The 21964-nt window shown below is 36.6% G+C and overlaps 1 protein-coding gene across 1 annotated transcript in view; it reads right to left on the bottom strand.

Moving 5' to 3' along the window:
* Positions 1-463: 463 nt before the first annotated feature.
* The window catches only part of LOC6035062 (adenylosuccinate synthetase), a 38102-nt gene continuing 16601 nt past the window's right edge, over positions 464-21964 (bottom strand). Inside the window, exons 2-8 of the mRNA XM_001845246.2 lie at positions 13172-13274; positions 7110-7389; positions 6977-7051; positions 6783-6913; positions 6522-6676; positions 6276-6460; positions 464-1408 (exon numbers count right to left, since the gene is read on the bottom strand). Coding sequence (XP_001845298.1) covers positions 1165-1408; positions 6276-6460; positions 6522-6676; positions 6783-6913; positions 6977-7051; positions 7110-7389; positions 13172-13274 — 1173 coding nt within the window. The 3' untranslated portion in view covers positions 464-1164. The remainder of the gene's footprint in view (positions 1409-6275; positions 6461-6521; positions 6677-6782; positions 6914-6976; positions 7052-7109; positions 7390-13171; positions 13275-21964) is intronic.

Below are 21964 nucleotides of genomic sequence, written 5' to 3'. Positions count from 1 at the left end.
TCACAATGTTATTCACAGGGGTTCTTGTCCAAGGTTCTAATGATAGCAAAACATTTTTTGTTTCATAAAATTTTGTGTTTGGTATTTTTTACGGGCTTTCGAAAACAGGTCTTATTTATTTCCCTAAAATTGGCCCATTTTTGTTTACATTTCACACTGTAACTTTGCTTGTGCTTAACCAAATTTGATGAAATTTGGGGAGATGTTAGTATACATTCTACATGAACACCTGCAACTTAAAGCATCATGAAAAGTTGTGTCAGTTCCGAGATATTTGAGTTCAAAGTTTTGGTGCTCTGGAGTAACCATGGGCGTGAGAGGGTTAAATTTCAAAAAGTTTAAAAATTCAAAAACAATCCGCTGTTCCGCAAATAGTTTTACAATCTGTCAAAATTCCTAAAGGTCTCCGCTCAGGTTTGGATTACCGTGTCAAATTGACCGGCGAGTTGATCAATTAATCTTGTTTTTTTGTGGGGCAACCAAGCGTGGGGATTCCCACCGAACGCTTCGCTGTGCAGTTTAGCTGATTACTGGAAAGATGACTAAATTTAAACACAACTTTCAGTGCGGCCAGACCTACTCGGTCAAGATTATCGCAACGACAATTCTTTGGAATTTTTGATTTTCGGAATCTATGCGTGGGGTTCACCACCAATCGCATCAAGTTAAATTGATTGCTGATTTTTTTTAATGCGAAATTTTGATAACCACTCTGGAAAACAACCCTATAAACAATGGCATCCGAGACATTGTCTCACACTCCTTTTAGGCTCCTTCTAGTAATTGTAATAGTAGTTTATATATTGTTTGTGCGAACTTGCGCCATTTGCTCTTAATCTATAAACACTTCGGTAGTTAACTATTTATAGCGCTACACAAATCCCTCGCCAAGGAACACGAGCTAAAACAGCGTTTTATTTGTATGGTTTTTTTTACTCTCTGGTGTTTCAAAACCTGGACATTGACATTTTGACAACGACAACACTTGTGACGGTAATTTGGTGTTGGGGTTTAGTTTTCATACACGATTAAGAACTAATCCTAAACACAAACATATCTCTACCTTCAAAAACAGAGTTTTAAAATCCCTTGGGAAAGAGAAAAAAAAGAGAAGAAACACAGACAAACCCAATCGAAGAAAATAAAACAGACAAAACACTGCCCTTAATCCTTCACGTTGATGATCGACTCCCGGCCCTTGCCGACGCCGATCCACTTGACGGGCACGCCCAGATCGTTCTCGATCAGCCGGATGTAGTCCTGGGCCTGGGGTGGCAGTTCGCTGAACTCGCGCACCCCCTCGGTCGAGGTGAGCCAGCCGGGCACGGTGATGTAGTTGACCTCGACCTGGCCGAGCGCGGTGATCGAACCGGGGAAGTAGTTGATCCGTTCGCCGTTCAGGTTGTAACTATGAATAAGAAAGTGGGAGAAAAGGAAAAGAAAATTGGAAGAGACTGTAAAAAAAAACAGGAAAAACATTCCAAATGATGCAGCTTTTTTTCGAGGATTTTAGACTCAATTACTGCAAATGATTACCTACACCCGAAACAATGATTGCTGCACGGGGTAAGCGATTTTATCTGAAGCACTACTCAAACTCAGTCCGAACATCTTTACGGTTAACTTTACGCAGTAGGCCTGGCCACTTTGGCGCAACAAGTTGCAAAGGGAAGTTTTTTTTTTCTAGAACAAGTCGTGCATTTATCTAACGAGGTTCACCAAGTTGGATAAATAAAACGAATACTGAAAAAATCTAGCTTTGCACACCGTTCAAATGAAAATATTTTTTTATATGTTTTAAGGAACACAAAACCGCAACTTTTGAGCCATAGAAAAGTAGGGGAAATATACCCATTATAAGCCTAATAAGCGGTCGTGTTTGAGTGATGCTGGATAATGTGGAGTTTTCCTTGAAATTTCCTAAAACGAAGTACACCAACGAGTAGAGCAACTTTTTGTGAACATTTCAGTTTATTTTCACTTTTATTAAAAGTTATGCTTTTTCTTTTACAAGCATTTAAAAAAAATATTTCCCAAATGCATTCTAATCAGTCGAGTGCATTGAGCCGCGCCCATTTTCCTATTTTCAGCTTAGTTCCTTTTGTCTTCCAGCGATCTTTTGGGTCTACTTAGTGCTGCCAAAATTGATAAAATTGTAAGCGAACACTCACGAAAAGTAGCATTTATAGCGAAAGTTTCGTGGCATCACTGGCTCACTCCAATAGGCGCTGCTGGTGGTGTTGGTGGCCACCCTTTGTTCTTTATTTGCCTTCGCTTCTCGCTCGGTTTTCTTCAGCCTTCGATTGGAATGGGTCGTCAAAATTGAAACGTCAAAAGACTTGGCGCGTTTGTTTTTTTTTTTTGATAGCGCTTGCTAATTGTTTACATGTTTCGGGATTATTTTTCAAGTCAGTGACCAACTAATGTGCAAAAGAACATGTTGCCGAAAGTTGGGGGCAGTTTTGTATCGAAAGCGCCGTGAAAATGTAAGCGAAAGTGAAAAGTTGATTTTTGGCAATTGAGGGTTTCTCGCGTGTGTCACTGTGTGTGCCACCAAAATGACGAGAAATGGTCTCGCAAAATAGAAATTATGATCAAAAGTGCACTAAATTTGATCTTTTTGGCCAGTAAGTAGCATACATTTGCGTGCTTGCTCGTGGCGGTGCTGTTGCTGGTAAGTTTATAGCCTAAATAGTATTTTACGAGCTTTAATCGAGCATCAAACTCTCCATATGACGAAGATAGGTGTTTGATTAGAAATGGTATATTTCCCCTATGGACCAACATTTAACAGCCAACTCTGGAGTTTTTTTTAAGGTCCAATAAACCAAATTTACAGTTTTTGATTTTTGGGTGTTTTTGAAACCGCCTTGAGTCAGGGGTATTAAAAAACACCCAAAAAGCAAAAACTAAAAATTTGGTTTTTTGGACCTTTTCAAAAAAAACTCCAGAACCCATGATTTTTTGAAAAAAAGTTTTTTTTAAGAGAATTAGAAAATTAACTGGAAAAGTTTTTTTGACTTTAGTTTTTAATGTCAAATCAAATTTTCATCGAAAAACACTCGGTTCTGTGCTACTACATCCCAATTTTGCTTCGCAACTTTCACACTTTCGAATTTTGTTGGCCTTTCCAGGAATAAGTCTTGACTGTGAAATTTTGAAATATTTACTTCGAAAAGCTCGAAAAATGTCACGAATGTTTAACATTAAGAGTAGAGGGTGACGAGCGGGAATTCCCGGGAAAAAAATCCCGGGAAATCGTCCAATTTTGGACCTCTCGATTCCCGGGAAATTCGGTCGAGACTCCCGGGAAATTTCATACTTATAAATTTCGAAGCAAAATTATATAAACTAATCAGAAAATTATTTGAAAAATTCTAAATTGTTTAGAATATTGGAAGTTCAATGTTCGATGTCCATGTTCAAATAAACCAATGCTTCTCTGATCTTCTTATTCAAAAAGTTTAAAATTTGACTTGTCGAAAATTCCAATAACTATAATTGAGAGAAGCCAAAAAAAAAAGAATTTGGACCCCAGAAATTATCTTGAAGTATACTTAGTAGTTACACCCCAGAAATGAAATCTAAAGTTTTTTTTAAATTATTTTCATTTATTATTTCTAAGAAGGAAAAGCTTTTTCAAAAAAAGTTCAATTTCCATATCCTCATTCCAGCATAGCAGTCCTCATAATCTGTTTTTTTTTTAATTCTAAGTCCTTAGGGTAATTTAGCTGTATCAAGGTTTCCTTTTTTTATGTCAAATAGTCATTTTGTGTTTCACGTCACCTCAATATTCAATTATATTTTGGAAAAAAACACTCTATCAATCTTTGTAAAGTTTACGGTCCACCAGTTGTGAACATTCGGATTTTCTTGATAACTGTTAATATTTTTTCAATTAATATTTACAGTTGACCTTTAAAAGGAAAAAAAAAACAAGTTTAAATTGTCGTTTTAAGTAGTTGTTTATCATATTGTAAATATGCCGGTAGGGGAGAAAGGGGAGACTTGATCCCCTTTTTTTGTATCGCACATAACTCTGTCAATTTCTCACAAAACTATGATCTTTTTGCATGAATGGAAAGCTTAAATATTCAACTATGTTTGGCTGATAAGGCTATTTCATCAGATAAACTCTTAGAATAATGCCAAGCGTTTTAAAAAAATATTTTAAACCGGCATTTTCAAAATGTTGGGGGTAATTTGATCCCCCTTTCAACATTTTGAAGAAATCTTAAGCAAAATGTTTCTTATCAATCCAAACTTTTAATTTTCTATAAGATACAGCAATTTCACATTACACCTGTACGTTTGTGTTCAAATTATAACAAGTTTACTACCGTTCTACGCATAATTGTCCCATGTCAGTTTTGGATGATTTTGACTTTATGACATTTTTGAGTTTAGTTTGATGTGTACTTTAAGAAAAACACATAAAATCTGGTACTTTGTTCGCAAACTCATTAAAAACAACACCAAGTCTGTTTGTCCCATCGTTAAAGTTCTACGCATAATTGTCCCACCAAGTATTTTCTTACACGGAATCATAAGTTTTACTAATTATTATGTCTTGTTTACCTGGTGTATAGCAAAAGAATCACAAATAAGGATGATAAACTGCTAACTGGGGTGATTAGGGACACATAGGGCGAATAGGAAACCACGGGACAATTATGCGTAGAAACACAGAAATCGGTCGAAAAATTTCAATCGCGTTTTTCTCAGTTGCACTTTTTTGAACATGGGACAATTATGCGTAGAACGGCAGATTTAGCATGCAAAATATTTAAAAACTTAAAATTTTCTTTTTTAGACCAAAATTGAGCATGTTTACAAAAGCTGGTAATTTTTGTTTACAAAACATTTGAAAAATGGTTCAAACTGCAGTTAGTTATGTACAACTATACTAAAGGAAACTATGTATGAAAACCCAGCTCAATTAATTAATCTTGAGGCTGATTCCAGTGACTGTAAAAATGCAGGAATCAAGTCTCCCTCAACGCACTTTTTTAAACAATTGATTGTAAAAATAGTATGACGATAAATTTAACGTCAAATGCGTAAGGGTTTTGGAGTTGATATGTTTATCAAACAATTCATGTATAAAAAATATTTTTTTGAATAATTTTTGAGTGTTTTTTATACTTATCAAAACAAAGAAGTTTTTTGCAGCTCGTTTTAGAAAAATGTGTGTAACTCAATCTAATTTTTTTTTTAATTTTTTGCTATGTTTTCTACAATGAGTTTTAGTCAATTTCGCACAACTTTCTAGAACAAAGCTAATTGTTTTACCCACATGCTGACGAGATACAGGCTTGGGATCAAGTCTCCCCGGGGATCAAGTCTCCCCACTCTCCCCTACTGGAAAATTATATATCTGTTATTTTTTTTTTACTTCACAAAAATCTAATTAGTAATAATGCAACCAGCTTGTGAAACTTTTGAAAAATCACTCAGTGCCAATAAAGATTCGTTTACATTTTAAACTACAATTTTGAGTCCCAAATAGCACAAGAAACGATCTTGTATTTGCAGACTCAGAAAAAAATATCAAAAGGTAGAAATCGTTTCTAAGATGAAAAGGATACTGAAGTTAACGTTCCATAGAATAAGTATGATTAAATGTAACTTAATTGATTGAAAAGAAACAATATTATTACATTTCCTTTAAAATTATTGCCACTATAATAATTATAATAATAATTGGCATAGAAAAAAAAAACTTCCGGGTCCCGGGAATTCCCAGGAAATGGCCAAATTCAATTCTCGATTCCCGGGAAATTGAAAATCTCGAGAATCGTCACCCTCTAATTAAGAGGTTACAATTTATTAAATCTAAGACGATTTTCAATCACTTCTGAAACTATGACTTCATAGAACTGTATTAACTTTTAGAGAAAACGCTTTTCTTAGCTTGGAGATGACGATTTTAGGGGATTGCAGACTGGATTTCGCCATGTGTATGCGATGATTTCTCTAGCTCAGAATGTTTAGGAATTGATAATAGGGAACAAAGCAAATTCTACCGGAACATCATGATGACAGCCATTCATTGCCGGCCGCTCCCATCTACACCGCGCACCGTGAGTAAGGAAAAGGATTTGGAAGACGTAAAGTGTTGATGCTCCACTTTTTTAAGGGGACAAGGGAGATTCTCCACGGTGTCCCAAAGTTATTTTTTAGGTTAAAATACAAGATTGTATTTTCAAGGCAAACAGTCAAGGTAGATTGAATTCTTCTCGTCCAAAATCTTTAATCAAACAGATTGCACTCACCTCACTGCGACCTTAATCTCCTTAAGCGTATCCAGAATGTCCAGCTTGGTCACGCACAGCGCCGTGTATCCGTTAACCATGGCTGTGTAGCGCAGCAGGGCCAGATCCAGCCAGCCACAACGACGTACTCGCTTGGTCGTAACACCAATCTCTCCACCACGGGTCTGCAGCAGCGATCCCACTTCCTAAAATGTTTAAAGTTTGATTTTTTTAAGAATCCTTGCAACGAGAAGACGCAGAACTTACATCATGCAACTCCGTCGGGAACGGTCCATCGCCGACTCGGGTCGTGTACGCCTTCACCACACCGATGACCTCGCCGATGGTTTGCGGGGGCAGCCCCAGTCCGGTCAGCACTCCACCGATGCTGCAGTTGCTGCTGGTCACGTACGGGTAGGTTCCTGCGAGATTTGGGAGAGGAAGGAGTAGAACGATTAACGACACTCAGTCGCAGGTCGACCACCGAGTCCGGCGGTTCCCACGGGGTTCGTGAACTTGAACTTGTACCGAAGTCAATATCCAGCATGGCGGCGTTGGCGCCCTCGACCAGGACGGACTTGCCCTCGCGGAGGGAACCGTGCAGGAACGAGACCGTGTCCTGCACCAACGGTCGTAACCGGTCGGCGTAGTCGCGATATCTGAAAGGAACCGGTCGAGATCTCGTTTGCAGGGGGTTAGCGAAAGTCAGGCGAGACACCTACCTGGCCAGTTCCGCCGCGATATCCACCTCAAAGTTGGGGAACAGGCGCTTGTACATGTTGACCAGAGATTCGAATCTAGAAAGGAGGCGAAAACTCGTATTCACAGTCATAACCTCAGCCTGCGTTGACTCACTTCTCGCCGAAGACCTTGAAATCTCCGAGCAGATCGGAAACCCGAATTCCATTGCGGGTCGCCTTACTAGAGTAGCACGGACCGATGCCCTTCTTGGTGGTTCCGAGCGATTTGCCGCCCTTTTCCGCCTCCTGCAGTCCATCGACCTGCTGGTGCAGATCGAACACCAGATGGGCCCGGTTCGAGATGATGAGCCGCGATTCCCAGTTGGTTAGACCCTTGGCTTCGTTCTTGGCTAGCTCCTCGAACAGGCCGGGGAGATGAATTACAACGCCATTGCCTGGAAATAGAAAAAAAAAGTTGATAAAATATTAACATCAAATCCATTTCGTAGCATCGTAGCTTGGCAGGCACGTCGACAGTGATTAAAATTGGATGAAAACAAAAATTCCAAACAGTTCTGATAACCAAATGTATCATAGCTTTGTTTAATTGAGCCAATTATCAAAAAAGTCAACCAAACTGGCAACAAGTCCCGAGAAGCAAACCGTCGACCGCCCGGCATCATGTCCATCACCATGTCGTGCGCGCTAATTTTGTGACACACAATTAAAATAGATTGAGAATTCACTGCCAGCCAAACAGTAAGGCATCGCGGCGATAGTGCTTATTATTGTGCGGCAATTAGGCGGGGGGATTCGGGTTAGTCCTTCTCTGCAAATCAATAGTCTGCGCTCCATCGTCCCTGCGGGACAGCTGTTGAACTTCACTTTTATTCACGCTCCTAGCCGTTTGGATGCTAGTTAATAATAGTGTGTATAGTGGTCGATGGGGTTAGGGTTACCAGCTAGTTTTTTTTTAAATAAAAATTATGATAAAAATATAACGTTTAAAGACATCCATCCGAATAATTGCCTGAAATCTAATGTTCATTCAATCCCTTCTTATGGCATTATAACTCGGAAGGTACATCGACGGGTAGGAAGGGAAAGCAAACCCAGTTTAAACTTAAACTTCAAATTAAATTTTCAACTGTTAATAATATATCTTTTTATATCGACACTGTCGTGCTACCTTGTCGCGCCCGCCATTTTGACGTTCCGAGAAAAACGCGACAATAAAATCATTTGGAAAAAATGAATGCTCAATTTTAACACAACTCTTAATGTGGCCAGTCCACCTCCGTCGAAGAAGAATGTTTGAAAAGTTGACTTTACAACGCAAAAAGTTCCTCAACTACAAAAAAATATCGAAAAATAAAAGGGCAAACTTGAACTTTTTTTTTTTGGTTTTCAGTGAAGATTGTTATGTGCCCTTTTTGTTTTTAATTATTTTCATCTTCTTCATCTTCATCTTCATCAAGGGCATCTGATGACACTCTCTAAGATAAAAAAATGATAGAAAAATAGGAATCATCTCGGATCGATTTTCACCCTTCGACAAAGTTGTAGGGAATTGAATTTCTTATGGAGTTATTAGACTACGACAAACAAACAAACAAACTTTTTGACAGTTTGCAGAAACGACGCCTGTATACAAAAAAATAAAATTCAGCCTCTGATTTTTAGGGCCCAGGTTTTGTCCCCCAAACATATCAGAAAATTTCAACTGTTTAAAATACTTATTTTTAGGACCGATCCATTGAAAAGTGGCTACGGCTTTCGCATCATGAGCGGAAGGTCCAAGGCTCAATTCCCGGCCGGTCTCTTTGACATTTTTCGACCACATATAATTGAACTGGGTAGAGAACCCAGTTTTCGCCCTGCTCCAGTTTTCGCCCACCTACTGGTTCAAATTTGTATTTAACTAACAAAAACAAAAATCAAATTATTCGCTCTACAGCATTGCCTTGGCGTTCTCGATTGCGAGATTCCTACTCGAAACTAGGTATCCTTTGGATTGTTAGTCCAACTGCCTACCAGCGACTCCACCGAGACAGGACCCAGGGAGACGACTCCTATAGGAGAAAAAAGCGTTCCGGAATTCGTGAACAATGTACCACGAAATCGGGAACAGCATGATATTCTACGGTACGAAAACGTACCATGAACACTTTCCATGAACTAAACGCAAATCATGCACACTTGTTCACGCTGCTAAACTTTTCGAATCCCCTGAACTTTTCGATATCGATGAGCTTTAAGCTTACAAGCAAGGTTAATTTTTCAAAATTGATTTAAAAATCCATTTTAAACTCTTTATGGTCGTACAAAGGGTCATTGTACTCAGAAAAATAAGCTTTATCGCTGTAAACAATAATATCAGCAATCTAAGCCAATTTAGGAACCTCGATTATTGTTTGCAACAGGACACTGTGAGTGTGATGAGACGTCCGTAATTTTTGGGTATGGACAATTGGGTCCTAAAATGAAGTTTAAATTTGTGATCTTATTGCTCATAACGACAAAGCTTATTTTCTGAGTACTATGACCCTTTGAACGACCATAAATGATTTAAAATGGATTTTTAATTGAATTTTCAAAAATTAACTTCATGGTCCTTCTTGAAAGGAAAAGGTCATACTTGACAGCTCGTTCCAAGGGGACCATAGTTTATCAATCGAAAAAATGTTGTCTTGCCTTTTTTTGCATTAAATTAAAAAAAGTGATTAGAACTGGTTTTTAATCGTGTTTTTTACCGTTGTAAATAAAAATTGACATAGGGCTTTAGTACCCAATTGTCCACAGGGGGAGTGTCTACGTGGTTTATGGATGGTCCCATACTAACCAAACTAGTATGGTTTGGTATTTATTTCCCCCATCGGGTGCAACACGGTAACGTGACATTTTCGAAAAAAAAATGGATTAACACCTCAGATAAGCCTTTAAAACAAAGTTGTTTGTCAAAATATTTCTGATCACTTTTTCATTTAAGTGCAACAAACAATGACAAGACAACATTTTACAATAGATTAACTATGGTTCCATTCAAACAAGCTGTCAAGTAGGATGCTTTATGGCAAGAAGATCCATGAAGTTAATGTTTGAAAATTGAATCAAAAATCCATTATAAATTCTTTATAGTCGTACCTCTAACCTACATATTTTGATTTTGTGTGAAATACCGATGTACGTCTTTAACCGATCTGTGTTCCCAACATTATAAATTTCCTAAAAGAATAAAAAGTTTGTATTTGCTTTAAAATTCATCGAGAAGCATTATACAATGTATTCTGAATAGTTTACAACGCTTTTATGACATTTTTCAATGAAAATTGTTTTTTTTTGTAAATTATTTTTTGATCCAAAAACTTCAATAAAAAATTGCAGGATCAATGAACTTTTTAAATGCACTGGTATCCTGCTAACTTTAATAACTTTATTTTTGAAACTTATAAATGTTTAAGTACAGCGCATGTATTTGTAATGCAATCATAAGAAACTATTAATGAAATTATTGAAAACCATGCAAATATTATGAAGACACCGACAAATTTATAAACTAAACTTAAATAAAAACACATTTCTCTTCAAAATCTACCAAATTCAAAATTATATTTTGTGCCTGCGAACTTTTCTTGACATTTTTTTATAAATGGATCAACTATAGGCAATTTGGAAAGAGCTGTAAAAAATGAAAATAAAATTATTAATATTAAAAGAATAAACAAATCAGATAGTTTGGTTTTGGCTTTTAAGTGAATTGATCTTCAGAAACATGTTTGAACACGTCAAAATTCGCTTCACTCCACACATAAACAAAAGACTGCGTTGAACTTGTGTTAGTGCATGAGATGTTAGAAGGCAATCTCGGGCAAAACACTTCACAGGTAGGTGGCGTCACAAAACCAAGCTTTCGTTAGCAACTGACATGAAACAGGAAAGCTTTTTTAGACATAAGATTCAGTTCGCGATTTTATGAACAATCTGCACGATATCGTGTTTTTTTCTTCATGATATCATGAACAAGTTCACGATTTCATGAACGGCGAAAGTACGCGATTACATGCACATTTGTTCACGATTTTCAGAACGGTTTTTTCTCCGTGATATTAAGGACAAAAAATATTAAATTGTAAGATCCAGTCTCTTGTTTCGTAATGTTTCAAACAAAAACAATAAGACATACAGTATGTAAAAAAAGTATTTACACCCCTTGGGCACTATGCAAATTTTGTGATGAAACATGTAAAAAATTTGAAGTTTGACAGGAACCTAGTACTACGTTTTGTTCAGAAACTCATGCCAAACATTTTGCTACAAAAAACTCATGAAAAGATGATTTCTATAAAAAGTTATATAACAAATAGTATTACGAAAATAAAAAAGGTGCAAAAAAAGTTTGTACACCTTTCGAAAAATTAACATAAATAATGTTATTTGTTGACAAATCACCATAAATCCAGTCTCCCAACTCCAAATAGGCATCCTTGACTGATTAAAAAAATAATTTGGATTGAATATAAAGTTTACTAACTACTTAGTATAAAAGTTTATATAACTCTGGAAATTCTATATAAAACTTATATAAACTTAATTTTGCAAACTTTTAATTCAACTAAATGTCAATATTTTACCATAGAATTGCTAAATAAACATTTTGGAGTGGGTATAACACCGTTTTGGGGGTATTTGTATCGATAGAATAGATTTTTAGTTGGAATTTCGTACCAACCCGGAATTACGTCGTCGGAAAATCCGCCGGCATCCGAACCGGTCCACGATTCACAAGTCAACCTATGTGGTATCGGAAAGGGCATAAAATTTCCGATCTTTTGATACACGAGAACAAAAATTCCGAAATTCCATACATTTTTGGCAGGTTGCTCAAACGAAACCATAACAACGTTTTTGCTTAGGTATTTAAAAACGTGGGTTTTATAGAAAACCTGGATGTATGGGTATCAAAAGATCGGAAATTTTATGCCCTTTCTGATGCCACATAGGCTGACTCAAGAATTGTGGACCGGTTCAGATGCCGGCGGATTTTCCGACGACGTAATTCCGGGTTGGTACGAAATTCCAACGAAAAATCTGTTCTATCGATACAAATACCCCCAAAACGGTGTTATACCCACTCCAAAATGTTTATTTAGCAATTCTATGGTAATATATTGACATTTATTGTATTAAAAGTTTGCAAAATTAAGTTTATATAAGTTTTATATAGAATTTCCAGAGTTATATAAACTTTTATACTAAGTAGTTAGTAAACTTTATATTCAATCCAAATTATTTTTTTAATCAGTCAAGGATGCCTATTTGGAGTTGGGAGACTGGATTTATGGTGATTTGTCAACAAATAACATTATTTATGTTAATTTTTCGAAAGGTGTACAAACTTTTTTTGCACCTTTTTTATTTTTGTAATAGTATTTGTTATATAACTTTTTATAGAAATCATCTTTTCATGAGCTTTATGTAGCAAAATGTTTGGCATGAGTTTCTGAACAAAAAGTAATACTAGGTTTCTGTCAAACTTTAAATTTTTTACATGTTTCATCACAAAATGTGCATAGTGCCCAAGGGGTGTAAATACTTTTTTTACATACTGTACAACCATAAGTTTGGTAACCCTACCCCTCAACCCTTACTACAGCTGTTGCTCTGCTGATAGCCATCATCACGCTGTTGGTGGGGGCGGTGGGCAGTAAATTTTCATCAATCACCTAGAGAGTCCGTCCGCGGCGTCGGCGATCATTCGGATGTGTTCTATTTCGGTACTACCCGCTTTCAGCAGTTCTCTCATCAGCAACATTTCTGCTGGCGGTTAATCTATAAATGCTAAAGTTCTAAAACGGTTCAAGTTTTTAACTCAATTCAACAAATTGTCGCTGTTTATTGAATTACTTTAGTTTATTGCTTTTGATCACGCGACCGCAACTTTTGCAATAAAACAAAGTTTGTAACCTTCAAATTTTGTCACAAACCATCAAACTGTGTGGCAAATTGGCAAACCCCTTTTATCTATCCATCTGTAAAGAAACTTGTCTATGGATGACAAAATACCGTTGAGCGAGCGTTCATAATTGTAGTCCCCCTCTAGTTTTGGGGAAATTTGGTCGATACTTTCGGAGTTTTAAGGTCCCATGACCTTGGAGGCATTGCTAATGGATAACAACAGCCCTTTAAAAACTATTAAATCAATACAAAAAAAACGGAAAGCAAAAAACCAAAACTCACCAATAATTGATTTGCAGCGCTCGTTGATGATACCGCTGGGCAGCAGGTGGAAATCAAAGTCGACGCCGTTGACGACGACGGTGTGGCCGGCGTTGTTGCCTCCCTGGAAAAAGTGGAAAACCAAACAAGAGGAAACAACCCATTAGTGTTACAGAAACAACGTCACACGGACAACCGGCATCGATCGGAACATATGGGTTGAGAGCGGGAAACTGTGCCAATGTTTATTATTGCCCCGACCAGCTGTGGCTTGTGTGGTGAAAGAGGTGTTTTTTACATTGCTTTATAAAGAAAGTATGAAGTTTCTTCAAAGTATCATAAAATGTTATTTAAAAAAACATACTCGGAATACTGTAAAAAAATATTACTACCTTACAACCAGTTGAAAAATTTCTCAAGATGGCAAAGTATACTTTTGGCACCGTTACAAGTCAATAGTCAATGGACCGTATGTGTCCTCAACTTGGTTGATTGGCCAGTTGGTTGCTGTTTGCGCTCATTACATCAAGACTACGCAAAAAATGAAAAGAAAAAAAAAAAAAACAAAAGTAATCTACAAAATTGGAAATAACAATATTTGATTTTTGTGTCAGAGTTTGTCGTACTTATGAGATTGTTTCGAGCATGAGAGACCACCCATGGTATGCGCTGGAAAGATAAATCACCATGATTGCTAAACCTAGGTCAGTTGCGAATAGGTGCGAACAGTCATTGGTCACCTACGGCGCCCGCCATGTCAGGTTGTAGATCTCGATTTTAAGGGACGGGAATGTAAGTTAGCGCAGGTTGCTACTAGGGCAGCTGGTTTGCCCTGTGCTTACACCCCACGAGCGCCAGGAACCTGAAAATGTGTTAGTAGGATAGGGTTTTTGGTCAGGATTCATCATAGAAGATGATGATGCGACCCAAAATCATAGTATTATTCTCAAGGCAAGCAATCGGATGCTGCGGATGAGACATTTCCCGTTTATCGGTTGTTAAATTTTAAATGAAATGGTTTAATCTCAGACAGCCGTCTGTGGAAAGATAGAACCAAAATAAAAAAAACGTTACTTAATCCACCTTTAGGTGGTTGGTGCCTTCCTCACATTCATAAAGTCAACAACTTTATTACTCATTTCTTTTGATAGGGTTCACAGGCATAAAATATTTCTGGCTCATCGGCAAGGTCAGATAAAAAAAACCTATTCAACGATTCAGGCAATATTTCTATCACAATATCTGAAATCCGGCCTCCAAAACGTGTATAAATAACACTTAAGTGCTAATAACTTTCGATAGGGTTGTCAGATCTTCGATGTTTTGGACTCATTGGAAAGGTCTTTTTAATACGAGCAGTTCTCTCAGATTTCGGTCATTCGTTTTTTTTTGTATTTTTTAATCCGACTGAAACTTTTAAGGTGCCTTTGGTATGCCCAAAGAAGCCATTTTGCATCATTAGTTTGTCCATATAATTTTCCATACAAATTTGACAGCTGTCCATACAAAAATGATATGTGAAAATTCAAAAATCTGTATCTTTTGAAGGAATTTTTGATCGATTTGGTGTCTTCGGCAAAGTTGTAGGTATGGATACGGACTACACTGGAAAAAAGAATGTAACACCGGGAAAAAAATTGGTGATTTTTTATTTAACTTTTTATCACTAAAACTTGATTTGCAAAAAACACTATATTTATTTTTTTTTATTTTTTGATATTTTTTAGAGGACATCAAATGCCAACTTTACAAAAAAAATTCATGTTGTGCAAAAAATCTTTGAGCGAGTTATGAATTTTGAAATCAATACCGTCAGTGGGGGTGACATTGGGTCTGGGGGGTGAGATTGGGTCAAAGTGATTTTTTACAGATTTTACCATTTCTCAGGTTCTTCTCAATGAAACTGAATTCTGTCAAAAGAGTTGTGTAGGGGACATCTTAAGATGAATTCGCTGAAAAAATCTCGTTCCAAGAACAAGTTCTATTATTTTGGCAGCTGTCTAAAGTTGAGGTACGTTTTTGGCCAAAAATGACCTCTCGAAAAATCATTTTTCTAATATTTTTGTTAGAATTGCTCGAAAACTACCCAAATGTTTGAAAATCTCCACTTCAAACATTGTAGCGTGTCAATACGATTCCCTCGAACAAGAAACACTGTTGGATGACTTGTTTTTACCATATCGTTGTATTTGAGCATCATTTTAGTTTCATTTGACCCAATGTCTCCTCCTCTAAGGGGTGAGATTGGGTCAATTTTCAAACAATTGGCATTTAAGGTAGTGTTCATCAAAATCCACCATATTTTGGGAAAATGTTAGTAAACTATCTAAGAACAAATCTACGTTGAAAGATTTTCGATGTTATTTAAATTGTTTTTGTTATTCAGAAAATACGAGAGGTGTATCGTTTTTTGACCCATAGTCACCCTTACTGACGGTACTGATTTAAAAAAAATTGAAATATTGGTTGCAAAAAATTTTCAACTTCATTTTTCGATGCAAAATCGAATTTGCAATCAAAAAGAACTTCAGTAAAATTTTGATAAAGTGCACCGTTTTCGAGTTAAATCCATATTTAGGTGACTTTTTTGAAAATAGTCGCAGTTATTCATTTTTTTAAATAAGAGCACATGTTTGCCCACTTTTGAAAAAAAATATTTTTGAAAAGCTGAGAATTCTCTATATTTTCCTTTTTTGAACTTTGTTGATACGACCCTTATTTGCTGAGATATTGCAATGCAAAGGTTTAAAAACAGGAAAATTGATGTTTTCTAAGTCTCACCCAAACAACCCACCATTTTCTAACGTCGATATCTCAGCAACTAGTAGTCCGATTTTCAATTTTAATATATGAAACATTCCCGAAATTTTTCGATCTTTTCGAAAAAAATATTTTCAAAATTTTTAAACCGAGACTAACATTTTAAATGGGCGTAATCTTGAATGTTTGGCCCTTTTGAAATGTTAGTCTTGACTTGAAAGTTTTGAAAATATTTTTTTCGAAAAGATTAGAAAATTTCACGAAAGTTTCATGTTTTAACATTGAAAATCGGACCTATAGTTGCTAAGATATCGACATTAGAAAATGATGGATTTTTTGGTTGAGACTTAGAAAACATCAATTTTCCTGTTTTAAACCTTTGCATGGCAATATCTCAACAACTAAGGGTCGTATCAACAAAGTTCAAAAAAGCAAAATATAGAGAATTCTCAGCTTTTCAAAAATATTTTTTTTTCAAAAGTGGGCAAACATGTGCACTAATTTAAAAAATAAAAAAACTACGACTATTTTCAAAAAAGTCACCTAAACATGGATTTAATTTGAAAACGGTGCAATTTATCAAAATTTCACTGAAGTACTTTTTGATTGCAAATTCGATTTTGCATCGAAAAATGAAGTTGAAAAATTTTTGCGTCCAATATTTCGATTTTTTTTTAAATCGGTATTGATTAAAAAATTCATAACTCGCTCAAAGATTTTTTGAACAACCTGGAAATTTCTGAAAAGTTGGCAATTTATATCCTCTAAAACTTATAAGAAAATAAAAAAAAATAGTGTTTTTTTTTGCAAATCAAGTTTTAGTGACCAAAAGTGAAATAAAAAATCACCAAAAAAATAATTTCCGTGTATCATTGTTTTCAACTTTCCCGAAAACGAAACTATTGGCACTACGCCCCCCGGGGCATGGCCTTCCTCTAACGTGGGATTTCTGCTCCAGCGCCTCTGACGAGACAGGAGAAACCGGGACCGACGTTTTACTTCACCATCCGATAGAAGCTCAGTGGATAAGGCGGGAATCGAACCCGCGTCTCATAGCATCATCGGGATCGGCAGCCGAAGCCGCTACCCCTGCGCCACGAGACCCACAAACTTTCCCGAAGACACCAAATCGATCAAAAAATTCCTTCAAAAGATACAGATTTTGATTTTTCCTTCAAAAGATACAGATTTTTGATTTTTTATACATCATTTTTGTATGGACAGCTGCCAAATTTGTATGGAAAATTATATGGACAAAATAATGATGCAAAATGGCTTCTTTGGGCATACCAAAGGCACCAAAAAAGTTTCAGCCGGATTAAAAAATACAAAAATTAAAATTGAAGAAAAAATGCCGATTTCATAGAGAATTGCTCATACCTTTCTGAAAATGTATAACATGATAGATTTTCTTGCAAAAAACACCCTTTTTACAATCTTCCGGACATTCACCAAAATCGTTTTTAAGCATAACTTTTCAAGTACTTAACCGAACTTGCTTATTTTAAATATAGACCTATGGGACCCCAAGACGGATCGAATGAGACTAATACGGTCAAAATCCGTTCATCCAGTCCGGAGATAATCGAATGACAATTTTTTAGTCCACCCACACCCAACCGGCGGTCGCATGATTTTGATGCATGGCAGCATGAAAGTATATCAGAATCTGCATGAAAACTGTCCTCATGCATTTTTTGCGATATAGGGGTATGACATTTTTGCCCGTTACCGACAATTATCGACATTACCGACGGCAGATTGATTGTATTGCAGAAAAAAAAACCTTAGCAGAACGAGGATTGAACCATCCACAACTTCTAGGTTGCTGATCCGACACGCTACCACCGCGCCATGGACGCTTGATGAATGGTGAGGGACAGAGCGCGAACATAATGTTCTCTCTAGATTGTTGCTCGGGGACGCGCCAGCATTCTATGTGTTGGTGAGAACTGCAGATCGCTGACGTGTTTACACGCGGGCAAAAATGATCTATGGGCTTGCTGCAAAAAATGTAATAAAATATAACATTTTCTGCAACAAATTCACTGTTGCAGATTTTGAGATATATTTTTCGTTTGGGTGCACCTATACACATCCACACAGACATTTGCTCAGAACATGATTCTGAGTCGATATGTCTACGTGAAGGTGGGTCTACGAGGTCAAACTAATAAGTTCATTATTCAAGTGATTTTATAGCCTCTCCTCAGTAACTTTTCAGCACTCAAATGGATGCGAAAAAGTTGAACTTCTCAGCACTTGTTTCGAAAAGTAATACTTTTCAACATTGTTTTGATTTAAACAGTGGATTGACTAAACACATGGACATTTGATCTACAATTCCATTCAAAGGGAGTTTTTCAGAATTGCAAAAAATGTTGTATGGAACTCGTTGCAAAACATGATTATTTCAGCACTCGTCGTGTTTATCCAACTCGGTGAAAATTTAGCCCGCAAGGAAACTGATTTAAGGAAACCCATTTAAAAAAAAAAACAATTCCTGTTCAAGAGAATTCAAAAACAAACAAATTTTTTGAAAAAGACGGAAAAATAGAAAATTATATCAGCAACCTTTTTGTAATCTAATCTAAGGAAAATGCTGCTGTTTCTTATCAAAGTTATTCACATACATCGGAAAAGATCGTAAAATTGGGTGCAAAAACTGCTTTTTGTTCCCGATTGTCAGAAAAGACATTTTTTCCTCTAATGAAAAAAAAATGATAAAAAGTCGACTTAGCCACCTTGACTTAGTTTGCCCACTCCTCCCTCTTCCTCTTGTCAACCACAGTCCCCATTACGACTCAAAGCCGAACAGAATCCACGAACGAAGAAAAAAAAATCTCTATTCTTATCGGGTGTGCGCGCCAAATCCCACTGTTTAGTTTAGTTTGGTGTAGAGGTACACACACACACACAGGGTTGCCAGATTTTTTGAGGGGCAATTAGAAAAAAAATCTATTTCTTCCACACTTTATTGAATTGGTGTATTTAGTTTATTTTGTGAAGCTACAATGTATAAAAAGTGAAAAAACAACGTATTTGAACACAACATTGCTTATTACATTGTGGAAAGTGGCTTGCCCGGTTTTTCCAGATTTTTTTTTTGTTCAGACCTGGTAACCCTGAACACTCACCACATGAGCAAACGTTTAGCCAGGTCGACTGAGCAGATGTTTGGTTTTTGGGGAAAGCCAAGAAGCACAAAAAAACTGGTTCGACCACACACAAATAAACGTTAACGCCTCAAGAGAAAAAATAAACAACTTTTTTTCATTCATTTTTTCAATTGTATAAATATATTTTAAAAAATATATCCTTGTAATTTTATCAACATAAACTAATAAGAGCGAAATTTGCAGATGCAAAAAGAGCAGTTTAAATTCAGTTTTCACAATTGCCGAGAGAATTCCTCTCAGTAGACTACAAATTGAGACGTCAGCAAGAGCCAAAAAAACTGTTTGCGCGCCAAAGTGTTGGCGTTAGCGAGGGCAAAGTCAGCGACGACGACGACGACGACGACGACGATCTGAAAAAAAAACAGCCAACTAAGCCCGATCGTTCAAGAGTCGGTGTTTTCTTTTTTTGGGTTAGACTTGATGTATATGTAGCAATTTGATTAGGATCACTTTCGTAAAAGTGAAAATTGATTCGAGAAATTTACAAAGTTTTTCTTCCTCAGACATGTTGCCTGATAGTCCAGATTTTTTGAATTTGGGTACTAAAGCCCTATGTCAATGTTTATGTACAACGGTAAAAAACTCGATTAAAAACCATTTCTGATCACTTTTTTTTCCATTGTAGTGCAAACAAAAACATTTTTTCGATGGATTAACTATGGTCCCCTTGGAACGAGCTGTCAAGTAGGAGCTTTCTGTCAAGAAGGACCGCGAGGTTAATTTTTCAAAATTGATTTAAAAATCCATTTTAAACTCTTTGTGGTCGTACAAAGGGTCATTGTACTCAGAAAAATAATCTTTATCGCTGTGAACAATAATATCAGCAATCTAAGCTTCATTTTAGGACCCAATTATCTATCGTTATAAATGATAGATCCCAATCCAAAACCATTATAAAAATATCTTTCAATTTATATTTTGTTTCCAACAGGCATACAAAAAGTAACATAAAAAATTAACAATGAAAAAATCTTAAATGGATTGATTATATGACGTTTATTTTGTGCATGTTGTATGAAAAGAGATTTAATTTTCAAATTTCAAAACAAAAAAAATAAAAGAAAAACATAAAACTAAAGGGAAACATGTTAGAGTAAATATACCCATTTTAAGACTAATAAGCGGTCGTGTTTAAATGATGCTGGATAATCTGGAGTGTTCCTTGAAATTTACTAAAACCAAGTTCACCAACGAGTAGAGCATTTTTTTTGTGAATATTTCTGTTTATTTTCACTTTTATTAAAAGTAATGCTTTTTCTTTTACAAGCATTTGAAAAAAATATTTTCCAAATGCATTCTAATCAGTTGAGTGCATTGGGCCACGCCCATTTTCCTATTTTCAGCTTAGTTCTTTTTGTCTTCCAGCGATCTTTTGGGTCTGCTTCGTGCTGCCAAAATTGATGAAATTTTAAGCGAACACTCACGAAAAGTAACATTTTTAGAGAAAGTTTGCTGGCATCACTGGCTCACTCCAACAGGCGCAGCTGGTGGTGTTGGTGGCCACCCTTTGTTCTTTATTTGCCTTCGCTTCTGGCTCGATTTTCTTCAGCCTTCGATTGGAATGGGTCGTCAAAATTCAAACGTCAAAAGACTTGGCGCGTTTGTTTTTTTGATGGCGCTTGCTAATTATTTACATGTTTCGGAATTATTTTTCAAGTGAGTGACTAACTAATGTACAAAAGAACTTGTTGCCGGTAGTTGGAAACAATTTCATATCTTAAGCGCTTTGAAAACGTTAGCGCAAGTGAAAAGATATTGATGGCGACTTTCGTTAAGCAGTTAACCGCTCATCTTGCGTGTGGGTGTGTGTGCTACCAAAATGATGAAAAATGGTCTCGCAAAATAGAAGTTATTATCAAAAGTGCATTGAATTTGATCTTTTTGGCCAGTAAATGGCATAAATTTGCGAGCGTACTTGCGGCGGTGCTGTTGCTGGTAAGTTTATAGCCTTAATAGTATTTTTGGAGCTTTATTCGAGCATCAAACTCTTTACAGTATTGTGTTCCTTGAAAAATGCGACATTGTTAATAGGTGTAAATCGGGACTATTTTTACTATTTATGATGTATGTAGCATGTGTACATTAGAGTGTAACAAAAATAACTTTTTGACGGGCATTCAAGGGTTTGTTCCGGTGGGCATACTAAGCCCAAATCCAAAATATGAGCTTGATTGGACGTAACAGGAGCTGACGCTCCGCCCTTCAATTTTAAATGGGATTTAACCCGTAAAAAAAGAATTTTTCAAAAATGTCAATTTTTGAGGCATTTTGGCCACCAATGCGTTTACCAAAAACATCACTGGCGTGTAGGCCAGATCTTTGCGCATCTTGTGGTATATATAACATTGACATTTGGAGCACCCTGGAGCTCGGTACAGGCCTTCAAAGTTTGGCATTTTTTCGAAAAATCGGTCCCGGCAAAAAAGATATGCGTCGCGCCTCGCGACGCCCTAGACGCCATTTGATTTTGCCGGAGCCGATTTTTCGAAAAAAATGCCAAACTTTGAAGGCCTGTACCGAGCTCCAGGGTGCTCCAAATGTCAATGTTATATATACCACAAGATGCGCAAAGATCTGGCCTACACGCCAGTGATGTTTTTGGTAAACGCATTGGTGGCCAAAATGCCTCAAAAAGTGACATTTTTGAAAAAATCTTTTTTTACGGGTTAAATCCCATTTAAAATTGATGGGCGGAGCACCAGCTCCTGTTACGTCCAATCAAGCTCATATTTTGGATTTGAGCTTAGTATGCCCACCGGAACAAACCCTTGAATGCCCGCCAAAAAGTCATTTTTGTTACATCCTAGTGTACATGTTAAATAGGTTCAAAACAAACAATCAATGCCTTTAAAACCATTCTCTTAGCATAAAATAA

This window comes from Culex quinquefasciatus, chromosome 1 (genome assembly GCF_015732765.1).
Source record: "Culex quinquefasciatus strain JHB chromosome 1, VPISU_Cqui_1.0_pri_paternal, whole genome shotgun sequence".
NCBI classification, from domain to species: Eukaryota; Metazoa; Arthropoda; class Insecta; order Diptera; family Culicidae; genus Culex; species Culex quinquefasciatus.
Note: the sequence above shows the minus strand (reverse complement) of the source record. Positions and strands in the feature narration are given on the sequence as shown.